Source organism: Erpetoichthys calabaricus, chromosome 8 (assembly GCF_900747795.2).
Source record: "Erpetoichthys calabaricus chromosome 8, fErpCal1.3, whole genome shotgun sequence".
Taxonomy (NCBI): Eukaryota; Metazoa; Chordata; class Cladistia; order Polypteriformes; family Polypteridae; genus Erpetoichthys; species Erpetoichthys calabaricus.
The window spans coordinates 59,263,071-59,277,418 of record NC_041401.2 but is presented as its reverse complement, the minus strand read 5'-3'; the positions used below and the strand labels follow the sequence as shown (position 1 = coordinate 59,277,418).

Sequence of the window (14,348 nt, the reverse complement as noted above, 5' to 3'; positions counted from 1 at the left end):
GTCTGTGTGGCTTTTCCCCCAGAAATTCAGATTTTCCTTTTACATCTCAGAGACACTCGGTGATTCTAAATGAGTCCCACATGGGTGTGTGTGTTGAGTGGCCCTGAGATAGACTGGTGCTCAGTTCTGGACTGGTTTCTGTGACCCTTAACTGGAGTAACAAGGTTTTTATTTTGTGAGAATCCCAGAATAAACCGTTCTGATCAGAACACTTATTTGTTTGATATTTATAAAGGGGACAAGAGATGTGTTTCAGTTATCGAACGATAACCCATCTGAGTATTTGGTAAAGCCTCTATCAGAGTACTGTTATTGAGACATAGTCACATCATTAAACCTCAAAGATATGAGGAGCAATGCAGGTTCCTCCGTAGAACAGTGGACCCACTTTTTGCAAGACACAGTAGATGTTTACAGATTATCAAGTATTGGAAACTGAGGGTTACATCTCTTGTATTTCTGGATAATGATGAGGCTGTCCAGACTGTGGTATGCATTGAACTGGTATACTGGTAAATCTAATGTAGCTGGGATGACCATTAAAGCCTACAAATCTCTGGCCGTGATCACCACATGTAAAAGACAGGCTGGTTATATAAAGATTCAAGGACTTTAAGGTCTTATTCACAAGTCAGTGTAATGTTGGCAAAGAGACCAACCATCAAATACAGTGGTGTGAAAAACTATTTGCCCCCTTCCTGATTTCTTATTCTTTTGCATGTTTGTCACACAAAATGTTTCTGATCATCAAACACATTTAACCATTAGTCAAATATAACACAAGTAAACACAAAATGCAGTTTGTAAATGGTGGTTTTTATTATTTAGGGAGAAAAAAAAATCCAAACCTACATGGCCCTGTGTGAAAAAGTAATTGCCCCCCTGAACCTAATAACTGGTTGGGCCACCCTTAGCAGCAATAACTGCAATCAAGCGTTTGCGATAACTTGCAATGAGTCTTTTACAGCGCTCTGGAGGAATTTTGGCCCACTCATCTTTGAAAAATTGTTGTAATTCAGCTTTATTTGAGGGTTTTCTAGCATGAACCGCCTTTTTAAGGTCATGCCATAGCATCTCAATTGGATTCAGGTCAGGACTTTGACTAGGCCACTCCAAAGTCTTCATTTTGTTTTTCTTCAGCCATTCAGAGGTGGATTTGCTGGTGTGTTTTGGGTCATTGTCCTGTTGCAGCACCCAAGATCGCTTCAGCTTGAGTTGACGAACAGATGGCCGGACATTCTCCTTCAGGATTTTTTGGTAGACAGTAGAATTCATGGTTCCATCTATCACAGCAAGCCTTCCAGGTCCTGAAGCAGCAAAACAACCCCAGACCATCACACTACCACCACCATATTTTACTGTTGGTATGATGTTCTTTTTCTGAAATGCTGTGTTCCTTTTACGCCAGATGTAACGGGACATTTGCCTTCCAAAAAGTTCAACTTTTGACTCATCAGTCCACAAGGTATTTTCCCAAAAGTCTTGGCAATCATTGAGATGTTTCTTAGCAAAATTGAGACGAGCCCTAATGTTCTTTTTGCTTAACAGTGGTTTGCGTCTTGGAAATCTGCCATGCAGGCCGTTTTTGCCCAGTCTCTTTCTTATGGTGGAGTCGTGAACACTGACCTTAATTGAGGCAAGTGAGGCCTGCAGTTCTTTAGACGTTGTCCTGGGGTCTTTTGTGACCTCTCGGATGAGTCGTCTCTGCGCTCTTGGGGTAATTTTGGTCGGCCGGCCACTCCTGGGAAGGTTCACCACTGTTCCATGTTTTTGCCATTTGTGGATAATGGCTCTCACTGTGGTTCGCTGGAGTCCCAAAGCTTTAGAAATGGCTTTATAACCTTTACCAGACTGATAGATCTCAATTACTTCTGTTCTCATTTGTTCCTGAATTTCTTTGGATCTTGGCATGATGTCTATCTTTTGAGGTGCTTTTGGTCTACTTCTCTGTGTCAGGCAGCTCCTATTTAAGTGATTTCTTGATTGAAACAGGTGTGGCAGTAATCAGGCCTGGGGGTGGCTACGGAAATTGAACTCAGGTGTGATACACCACAGTTAGGTTGTTTTTTAACAAGGGGGCAATTACTTTTTCACACAGGGCCATGTAGGTTTGGATTTTTTTTCTCCCTTAATAATAAACACCATCATTTAAAAACTGCATTTTGTGTTTACTTGTGTTATATTTGACTAATGGTTAAATGTGTTTGATGATCAGAAACATTTTGTGTGACAAACATGCAAAAGAATAAGAAATCAGGAAGGGGGCAAATAGTTTTTCACACCACTGTAAATGTAAGCAGTGTTTGGAAATGTATGAAAGTGTGGTGCTAAAGCTGATAATTGTTCCATTTACTACTCATTGTATATTTTCATTTTCACATTTTGCACAAACTCTGGGTAATCACTAAAGAAAGGTGATCATGAGTACGAATAATTTTCCTATACAAGATTATTGGACTTAATCTTGTTCTTACGAGTGAGTAGCTCAGTAATACAGAGGATCTACTGAGAGATGCTAATTCTCTGGATCAATTGTAGTAAAGCTTGGGTGTGTGGTGACAATGCCTTTTGGCCATGGCCACCTGGAATAATACCAGGCATGGTAGGGATTCGGTTTCTTGGCTCACTCAACTTGGATATGATTTTGAAGGAATAGGTGGGCTGTTGTGTTCACCATAGTATGGGACCATGGCTACACTCACAAGGCCAAGTAGATGGAGGTTGACTTGAAAATATTCATAGCTATTCTGACAACTAAATACAATGATACACAACACAGCAGTTTTTATGTTGGCAAAGTGGTATGTTCTGTTGTTGTGTTTTTTTTTTTTTTGTTTAGGGTGTGGTTCGGGTACATTTAGAAGCAGCCAAGGATCTTGTGCGGAAGGATACCTACTTGATGGGCATGGTTAAAGGAAAATCAGACCCGTATGCAATACTGAGAGTTGGGACACAAACACACCGAAGCAGAACAATCAAAGAAGAACTGAACCCAAGCTGGAAAGAAGTTTATGAAGTACGAGGAAAAAAATGGCATTAGGCACATTTTTCAAGATTTTCTCATATTAGTTGACATTCAGTGTCTTACCCTAAAGTTATCTGATTTTTTTTTTTTTGTCTGAAATAATCATATATTTCTGTATTAGTTTGTAGTTCATGAAGCTCCAGGTCAGGATTTAGATGTGGAATTATTTGATGAAGACCCTGATAAAGATGATTTCCTTGGCAGGTGAGGCAAGCTTTTTGTTCATTTAATCCAGTAGACACTGATAAGAAAAGAGTCCTGTCTATAAACACTTTATTTATTCAATAAAGAAGCATAAACAGCAGTATACTGTTATGCCCTTCCATAATTTTAGGAAGAAATGGTTGATTGCATTTTTAGTCACAGTGTCTTTAGCTATAAATTTTATATTGTATAAAATAAGTATACTTTTAATGAGTAAATTTCATTGTTTTCCTTTACTTCTTCCAGTATTAGCACATAACATTATTAACCAAAGCTGTTTCATATTTGACAGATTTCTCCAATATACTGTATGGCTTGATGATATCATGATAGGGAATACATTTTATTCGCCATGGAAACATTTAAAAATAATAAATAGGACTGCATTTTAATATAGATTTACAATAAGTTGTTTTATCTTCATTGATAAAGATTTTTTCTCTTTCTAGTGTGTTGTAGTCTGTCCTCATTCAGGTCCTTTTAAACACAATGCTTTATCATAGTTCACATCCATTATAGTATTACAGTACTCACCCAGGAACTGGCTTGCCTGTATGTTGATATTAGTGTTCTTTGTACACTGCACTTGCTTCATCAAATTCATCAGAAGGAATCGTGGAACATCCTTACTGTATGTAAATTATTATTGCCATACCTGCTGTTCTCATTGGTCTTTCCAAATGACAGAATGGGTTTGCTTATTATAGCTTTTTTATGTCAAGATACATTTCTGTTTCTGATCCTATCATTTTATATTGCTCACATTGCTGAATCTTATCAGCTTGCAAATACACTTGCCTTATTTTAAGTAAACAGAGTATGTTAGGAAACATATTTCAAATGATGATGCTTTGTAATTTATTTAAATAGAAATAAACTTCTCCATGTCCTAGAATGTTTGTAATAGGTCAGATGTGTTAAGCAGATTATACATTTATATGGATGAATATATATAACTGCATAAATCTAAAGCAAGAATATTTCACTGCTAGCTGTTGGATATCATTACTCACAAATATCCTGGAACAGGATTATAAATAAAAGTTGTAGAATATTTAGTTTCTTGGTTCTGTTGTTCTAAAGGATAACTTTGGTGTTTGGCATTTGAATTGGTAACGTGGAAATGCAGTTTTACAATATACTGTACATGCAATCTCAAGATGTGGATCATTGCTCGAGAACATTATAGGTCTGAACGTGGATGTATTCTGAAGTTGTAAGGCCCACATTTGCCCTTTGCCCCATAGAATCTATTATAAACCACCGGAAAAGGCACAGTATTTTTTTAAATGCTTCACTTAAGAATACAATTTGCCATGGGAGGTACAATTTACTGTATGCAATGAGTGTGAAGATAAAACATTGACTTGGAAAATACCAAACTTGCTTTCAAAAGGGCAATGTGGATTTATCAAAAACTTTTTTTAGTTAAAATTCCTTTCAGTATTATCAGGACTTGCATTGTTGTGTTGTGGTTCTGTGGTAAGCCATAGGTCGCTGCACCCAATTAATCTGATAATTGGAATAGATCCTAAGAGCACTGATCCCAAGGTAAAATCCAATCCTGGAAGCGATGTCATTCCAACTGAAGGGACGCTTACTTACAAACTTCCCTTCACTCATGCAAAGCCAGATTTAAGTAGCCAGTTAAAGTAATCTGCATGTCTTTGTGAGAAAACAACTGTAGAAAACCCTACACAGACTCAGATGTGCAAACCTCACACAAATCGTGACCAGGTCAGGACTTGAGCTTTGTCTTCTGGAGCTGTGAGACAGCCACACTAAGCATCGTGGAGACATACAGCCTCATGTTTTCTTCAAGTAAATCTGAAAGGACTGAAATTTGGCAAAAAAATAAAACTGTTAATTGTATTAGGAATTTTTCATGTTAGGCAGTAATCATATGACATGTTTTAGGAATTTACATGAAATCTTAATATGTTATCAAATGATTTTTATAATCATACAATACATATTTCTCTTGAGAAGGTGAGAAAATGCAATGCTGTCTACCCCTAGAAGAGTAGTTGTGTGCATCAGCTTTTATCAGTTGTGTGTTTATCATTGTCTACAAAGTTTACTATGTCTGACCAGCACACACACTGAATTTTTCAAAGTACATTTTTATGTATTTTTCATGTATTATTAATCATAACAAATATTGTGAGATTTTTGTGCAAAGGAAGACAGAGAAATTTCAGGTAAGGTAGTTATACTCTCTAGTCATGACGCCAGAGAGTGATGACATATTACCTGTTGATTAGATGAAGTTCTATCTACAAAGTTTTACTTGTCCCTAAGGGAAAATTTTGTATTTTACAGCAGTTCATAAAATTAATTAAATATATGAATAAATATATACACACCCACACACTATTGTCTGAACACACACCAGAATGACTAAAAACAAAGAAAACGTCTGACTTGGCAGTCCCACTGCCAGTGAGGCATTGTGCAGGCATATTGCTTCTAGTATGAAGGAGCCCCAGTAGCGTTTCTTGACACACTTCTGCTGAATAATTTGTTGGCTGAAAGTACTCCATGTCAGTGTGTCAGAGAGAGGATTTGCGGCATAATGGCACTCAGGTTTGTTTTCATTCTTTCGTTGGGTACTACCTCCAGGGGGTCCAGACTGCTTGATTATTGATTCATTGAGCCTCTTTTGACGTGATGTTACTGGACCAGCACATCACAGAATAGAAAATCACACTGACCTTCACAGAGTTGTAGAAGATGTGAAGGATGTCACTAACCACGTAATAGGAATGCAGTCTCCTAAGAACAAAAGTCTTCTCTATCCTTTTTTTTATATAGTTCCTCTGTGTTATTAGACCAATCCAGCCTGTCATTTATGTTGACCTCCATGTACTTGTAGGAGTGGACTTGCCTCTGCATCCACTCCATGAATAGTGGCTGGGTGTAGAGACTCTGGTGTGGCAAAATTCAATAAACAGTTCCTTGGTTTTATTTATATTAAGTTACAGACGATTCCTGCTGCACTACAAAGCAAAGTTCTGTACCTGACCCCTATACTTTGTCGAATCTCCCTTATCAATATACCCCATAAATGCAGAATTATCTGAGAATTTCTGTAAGTGACATGACCTGGTGTCATATTTATAGTCAGAGGTGTACAGAGTGAAGATAAAATGAGACAGGACTTTTTGTCGTGGTGCTCCTGTGCTGCACACATCAATATGAGAAGCACAAACCTTGAGTCTCACAAACTGTGGTCTGCCTGACAGGTAGTCCATCATCCAGGACACCATAGGCTCATCCACCTGCATATCTGCATAGCTGAGAGGTATTCAAGGCACTTGAGAAATCAAAAAACATAATCCTCACAGTGCTGCCAGCTTTGTGCAGGTGAGAATAAGCCTTGTGGAGCAAATAGATAATTGCATTCTCTGGTCCAATCTTTGTCAAATAGGAAAACTGATTGCGGGCCCAGGTGGTCTACTACAAGAGGACTAATATAGTCTAGGACCAGCTCTGCAGGATTAACGCATGCAAGCAAGAATTTCCCTTTTGTGCGGTACTGGCCCCTACAATACCCAGATGTTTAAGAAACATTTCGATGAGAGCAGGCCACTCAATCTCTATTCACCTAACTTATTTAAAATATTGAGTCTTGATTTTAAAGTTCTTGAAGTACTACTGTTTAGTACACTAACTGATAACTTATTCCACCTATCTACAGTTCTCTGTGGTATGAAACATTTGTAATGTTTGTGTTGTAGCTGAAGAACCCATTTTAAATGTAAACTCGGTATTCACTCTGATAGCTTCCTTCATAATGTTAAGTACATCTTTTATGTCACCCTTTAGTCTCTCTACCTACTTAAAATGAAAACATTCAGCACCTTCAGTCTTTCCTTCTGGCTCATACCTTTCAGTCCCAGCATCACTCATCCTAGACCTTCTTTATTGTCAATATATTGTTGTTTTGGCACATGAAGGCTGAAACTGCACATACACTTCTGAGGCCTCATCTGTAATACTGTATTGTCCAGCTTAAGAATAACCTCTCTTGATTTGTGCTGAGAGAGTGTGCTTTGTAACCTAACATCCTATACACCTTCTTGATCTATGCTGTACACTGCCTGGTTGTAGATGGTAACAAGTTCATTATGACTCTGAAGACCTTCTTATAAAGTGGACATTCAAGTTTCAAACCTCTCTCCATTATTTAGTTATCTACTACTTTTATATACTCTTTGTAGAACATTGCCCACATTTGCAATCAATGTCTTCAGGCACATTCTTCTCAAATCCAGGTCCATTTGTAATATTGCAGACCTATCCTCATGTCTGGCAACTTTACTCGAGGAATATTTTCCAGTGGCCCTTGATCTTACTGTACTTTTAACAACGAATTCAGAGTCAAAGGACCAGACATACGTGGTGACACAAATACTCAGCAGGTCCAAACCTCTTCCACACCAGAGTGGCCTTGCTGGCAGTGTTTCTGTGAAAATGATTATTTACAAAAAAGTAACTAAATTTGTTATATACAGTAGTTTAACACAGTTCTTTGGTATGAAAAACTGCACATTTCACTATCCAGCATTTTGTCATTAAATCTAAGCCCGTTTTATGAGCCTTTATGAAACTGACCGGAAACCCAGCCAAATTTAATTATTTTCTTGTGTTTTAGAAATATGTTTAGTACTTCATGTGCTGCAAAAAAAATAATAACCATCACCATTTTCCATCCCCAAAGCGGGCGCCCAAAAATGAACACTGGTTGCTGCACCACCAGATCTCACTCTTTTAATTATGCATGTAGCACACTCTCGGTGGATTAAATGGACCCCTCAGCAGATTCAGGATTAGACTTTTGTTTAGTTCATTTTACTCGATTGCACGCTATACCTGTACATAACACCTTCGCCAATAGCTGTGACAAGATAGTTGGAGCACATGTGTATATTTGCGAAGGAATGCAGTCTTTTTTTGAATGCTGGAAATAAACTTCCATTGTAATACATTTTTTAAGTAATGCTGATAGTTTTACTTCAAGAAAAATAAGTATTAATTAGGTTACTCATTACTTTATAAAGTAATTGAACTATGTAACACGTTACTTTTAACACGTTACCCCCAATATTTTTTGCTGGCATCAAGCAGAGTGCAGGAAATGAGTATTCTGCTTACCCGAGTGTTCTTACAGAGTACAGTGTTTCCTTCTTAGGTATGCATGTCAGACACTTCTGTGGCAAATAGCTGTATAGAATCTGTGTGGGTTCCCATAAAGACCGTTCTCAAACTTAGACAGTCATTTGGTGGCTGCCCACCCCTATAAACTGTTACTTTGGTCTTAACTATTAACTCATTGTGTCAACAGCATCTTGTTGCCTGTTTACCTACATTGGTACTTGACAATTCTCTTTGAGAGTTCATCTCCCAAGTTCATTTACCCAGATCTGCCTTCTATCAATGCTTTTTCCTGTGCTCTCTTCTCCTTGGCACTGCTCTGCCAGTATTTTCACCCCACCACAGTAAGCTCAGCCAGAGGCCTGTGAAACTTCTATAGTACTACTGTATATACTAATTACTTTATATTAATGGATTTTGTGTTTCTAACCCTGAATTCTGTATTGATACTTACACAATATTAAATGTATACTATGAGTTTCCTCTCGTAGTTGCTTGAAAATAATATGATAGAAAGCTATCACTGAATACACAGTACTGTAATATATTACTTGTTGGTTTTCCCAGTTTATATTTGCATAATTAAAATCTCCCATTACTGCAACATTCCATCCTAATTTTGCCCATACTGACCTTTCTCACACTGACACCCCCTCATTTGAATATAATTTTAATAGATCTTCTTCACTTTCCAGTCTTTCCAGCTGTCTGCTTTAATGTTTCTGCACTTCTATAAATTAAATAATAATACTGATTAATTAACTTACCGTTTTTTTTTGTTTTTTTTGTTTTACCTAGTTCAGTATTCAGCATATACTGTACAAGCAAATTCAGCCAATTCTCACTCATTTATAAGAATTACTCTTTTGTAAATGAAATGTGAGAAAAAGAAAATCCTGTGAAGGGGAATAAATCTTTAAAAGGTGCTACACCTCCCTTTAGTTGCCACCCATGACCTAAATATAGGAGCAGATGTTGCAGGTAAAATGAAAGACACTTACTAATGTAACGAGCACCCTTCAGAAATTACAATACAGAAAAACTGCCGTCAGCACAGAGCCTATGCTGTGTTTGTCAGTTTGTCAGCATAGCCGGTAATCCACATTATGACCCCTTATTAATATGCTTTGTCAAAGGCAGATAATATATATTTTACCAATGTTTTTAAGATGGTATTCTGTGTGTGGCTTATTGTTGTATTTTGGAAAGATTGTCCTGTTCATTGCATTATGTAAATACCTGTTTTACCTGTTTAACATTTGTAATAATAAGCGTCTCATCTATAGATGAAAAAAAGTTAATGAAAGGTTTCATAAAACCAAACCCTAACATGGGTTACTAAGGTTCTACAATGTCGGTTTGTGCCAGTGCATAATAATGGCTTTCAATGGAGGCCAGCAGGGGCCTATGCTGAAGAATTGAAAACAATGTTAAAAAAAGAAGTCTTTATTTATATGTTCACAATGTCCAAAATGCATGTATTATTTGCTAAAATATCTACTATATAATAAAATGCTACTGCCTCTGTGTGTGTGTGTGCGTGTGTGTGTGTCTCTCCGGTCCCTCAGAGCAGTGGTCCCCAACCTTTTTGACAGCAACGACCACTTTATTAGATGCAAATTTTTCCACGGACCGGTTGGGGGGGCAGTTTTATACACAATTTACATAACATTTCTATTATTATTAAAGTTATTAAGCAGTTCGCATACATTTGCAATCTGAGATTTTTCTTCTTTTTTTGCATATAACAAAGACATATGCTTTACATTTGCCAATCCAACAGATTGCACATCACAAACATTAACACTGCAATCTTTTTTTCGTGTCTGCCGTTTCTATAGGAGGGTGACAATGAGTTAAATTCCAATGGATGTTTTTCAAATGTTGACAAGCAATAAGCAGAAGGTATCACTGAAAACCACAGACAACAAAAACAGCAAAAAAAAAAAAAAAAACAGTACGAGGAAAGTTCGAAGAAAGAGATTTTTTTTACAATGTTTCTGAGCTGCGACCACAGATCTAACTGCTCTGTGGATGATTCGTTCAAGCATTTCAAGGTCACTTCGTTGTAATGAAAGCATCTGTTGAATGTACTTCGTAGTAACGTGATTTCTATAGACTCATGTCATATGGGGAAACTGTCGGGACCATAAAAATACTTTGTTTTAATAGTCCCTCACCTCGGTCTCTCTCCTCTCTCTGCACCGCTGCAAAGCCCCGCCCGCCAAGCGTTCTGAAAAGTCTGAGCGAGTCGCCGTTGCCGGCAGTTCTCTCGCGGCCCGGCTGTCAGACGGCTACGGACCAGTAGTGGGCCGCGGACCGGGGGTTGGGGACCCCTGCCTCAGAGCAATCTAATTGTGACTTTGATGACACGATCAACAGAGGAAATGCCAGGCAAGAGAGTCTGAGACACACAAGAATCAAACAGGTCACTAGAATACAAGGAACACCTTGAAAAATATTTGAAATGCATCTGCTCATTATGTTGGTCCCCCACTCGTGAGAATACAGATGCCCTAACTGCATCACTTTTGGTTAACAGGTCTGACACACTGACTTTAATAGGAAGAAAAGGAGATGGAAGTAATATCAAGCACAACTGTCCTTCCATTTGCTGTGACATTGTTAGCTAAGCGATATTGACCATACATTGCCAATTGCTGACTAGGAGACTATCAATGCAGCATTTGAAGGGGCCACAACTAGTATAGATGTGTTTGGGTTGATCATCATGCGTGCACTTTGTGGTGTGGTCTGCATGTTGGCTTCATGTGGTAACTATAAGCCAGGCTTCAGAGGACTTCAGTCATTGACCAGGTCAACAAAGAAATGATTTTGTCATACCAAATAATCACTGCAAATCGCTGTTCTCTGTTTATCTATCTAAGAAGTAAAGAAAAAACATCAAATACAAAAATGTTTTATAAATATTTCAAAGGTAAGTATGATTATATAAGATGAAAATAATCATTTTAACCCTGATTACATGTATATTTCCATCCATCCATTACCCAACCTGCTATATCCTAACTACAGGGTCACGGGGGTCTGCTGGAGCCAATCCCAGCAAACACAGGGCGCAAGGCAGGAAACAAACCCCGGGCAGGGCACCAGCCCACTGCAGTACATCTATGTTTAAAAAACATTTTTTGAATTGCAAAAAAAATCTTTTCATATCAAAATATTAATAAATTTAATTTAATAATTGCATAAAATAAATAATTTTGGCATCAACGACATTTGCAACTTAGATTTCAATCAAGCAAATTATTTATGCAACAGAATGGCTGTATTAAAAAAGATTTTCAAAAGTTGTAATTCTGCACATTTCTTGCATTTTTCTAATTACATGCATTTTTATTTTCTTTTTCCTTTTCAGCCTCTGTATTGACCTGGGTGAAGTTATGAAAGACAGAGTAGTGGATGAGGTAAACCACACAATGCTTTTTATAGTTTCATTACATTTTAATTCAGACTTACAGTTCATAATTCCCTATTTATGTGATTTATCACTTCTGTAAAATGACTAGTCGCATTTTACATACTATAATCTGTGGCACAGAAGCATAATGGGCAGCACTGGCACGTCAAAGATCCAGTGTCCTTGGTTCAAATCCCATACTTTTCTGTTGTCCATGTGGAGTTTTCACATTCTCCCTGTGTCTGAGTGAATTATTCTCTGGATATAGATGAATTTTTGTGAATTTTCTTTTCACGTTTTCAAAGGCATTAGGGTGACTGGTGATTCCAACTTGGATGAATGTAAGTGTGGGTCATGTGTGAGGGGTCCCTTCGATGGACTTGTGCCCTGTTCAGGGCTGTGTTCTGGCTTGTGCACTCTGCTGCTAAAACAGGCTGTGGCCTGTAAATTAGATTAAACATGTTTAATATTGTTCTGTAGGCTACACTGCAAATGTTTAAATTCTAAGCCCTTTACGGTATCTAGTAACTAATGCCAAACTTGCAAAAAAAGCTTTTTTTCATAAACTTTTGAATCCTTTCAGACCAGTAACCTTGCATCTTTAGTTTTATAGCTTGTTTACTTAAGACTGCATGTGTTTTCGTTAAACCAAGGCAGATCTTTTTATATTTTGACTGCTTTTGTTTTGAGAGGGACATATTTGTCTAAAGCATGGCTCATATATAATTGAAAGTCTTATAAAGTCAATAAATCTTGAAATATTGCTTTATTTAATGCTTCCTAGTTTTGGACTTGCATCTCCCAATTTTATTCTCTCTACATTGGATCCCAGTAGAATTTAGGGTCCAGTTTAAAATTCTGGTACTCACTTACCAGTATATCACAAACCTGCCTCAGGATTACACCACAGGCTGTGCTCTGAGATCTGCTCAGTTAGATCTCTTTTCAGTTCCTTGTACCAGACTAAATATACGTGGGGATCGCGCATTCCATTCCATTGCTCCAAGGTTAGGGAACAATTTTCACTGATGTTGAGATCAGCAGAAATGACTGAACTGTTCAAGTGTCCGCTTAAGACGCATTTGTTCAGACAGGCATTCAGGTAGCTTGTTTAGGTTCCAAAGGTAAAGAGCCAACAGGCTTAAGAACTCGTATTCCTAGAGCTATAAGCGTTTCTGTTACTTGTAAATATTCTGTATTATTACTTTGTGTACTTTTGAAAGTAATTATTCTTCATTAAACTAATCTTGAGTGTGTATTTATGGAATAACATTGGTTGTGAAATGTGTCTTTGTTTATCTATTGGATCTCTGTAACAATGTCTTCTGTTTTTGTACTATCCTGCTGCAAATAAATTTCCCTCCAGGATAATTTACATCTTGCCTGAAGAAGGGGCCTGAGTTGCCTCGAAAGCTTGCATGTTGTAATCTTTTTAGTTAGCCAATAAAAGATGTCATTTTGCTTGGCTTTTCCCTCCAGGATAATAAAGTCGACCTAACCTAACCTAGCTTTGCAGCCTGTGGGAGACTTTTATATTGCCTTTGTATTTTATGTTGTTTTAATATTACATTTTCCTTCTGTATTTTACTGTTCCGCACTTTGTGACTTTTGTCTGTGATACGTGCTTCATAAATATATATTTTACTTACTTAGGTTTTTTTTTTTAAATGTATTGATAAGAAAACAAACAAATCACATATTACTCTGAAATGGATTCATCAACAAAGAGTTTTAATAATTCAATGTAAAGTGTGATATTGGCTGTGTATGTATGATCTTTCACAAATATGGAGAAGAGCAAACTCAACAAGAGGGAGAGATTTTTTTCCTGACAGCATACGTTACCACTTTTGTGTGTATTTAAACCCCCCAAGGTTAGATTACTTTATCATAATCCATCCATCCATCCATCCATTTTCCAACCCGCTGAATCCGAACATAGGGTCACGGGGGTCTGCTGGAGCCAATCCCAGCCACCACAGGGCACAAGGCAGGGAACCAATCCTGGGCAGGGTGCCAACCCACCGCAGACTTTATCATAATTAGTAGATCAATTGGATAAAAGGTTTCTTACCTCAATAAAAAAAATGAAGACTAAAGATCAGAAGGTCTGTGAATTAATAATATGACTATGCTTGATCCAGTTTTAAAATCTAATATTAGGATCTGAAAGGATGTATTTAACATTTTGGTGATATTTGAAGTACTCCCTGACTAAACCATGTTTAACCCAAGTTTCAGTAATGTAACAGATACAGTCAAAATAATACCATTAATGGCCGTTGCTTTATTTACTAATAAATTAATGTTTAACAGGCCACATTTTAAAATGCTTTGGTTTAAAGGAGACTTTTCTATATGAGGCTTTAACGTGTAAGAAATATTTATATACAGGAACCTGTACTGCAAAATGTCACTTCAACTCAAGGTTAAAATTAACATCAATAATGAACGAGTAACATCCATATTACTAACCGAGAATAAACCGGATATGGACGCAGGTACACGGCGATGGGACCATGAGACATACTGCACAGGCGC

The 14,348-nt window shown here is 37.5% G+C and overlaps 1 protein-coding gene across 1 annotated transcript in view; it reads left to right on the top strand.

Moving 5' to 3' along the window:
- Window positions 1-14,348, top strand: part of esyt3 (extended synaptotagmin-like protein 3) — a 107,588-nt gene that overhangs the window by 62,079 nt on the left and 31,161 nt on the right. Inside the window, exons 9-11 of the mRNA XM_028806578.2 lie at window positions 2,840-3,016; window positions 3,147-3,229; window positions 11,766-11,814. Coding sequence (XP_028662411.1) covers window positions 2,840-3,016; window positions 3,147-3,229; window positions 11,766-11,814 — 309 coding nt within the window. The remainder of the gene's footprint in view (window positions 1-2,839; window positions 3,017-3,146; window positions 3,230-11,765; window positions 11,815-14,348) is intronic.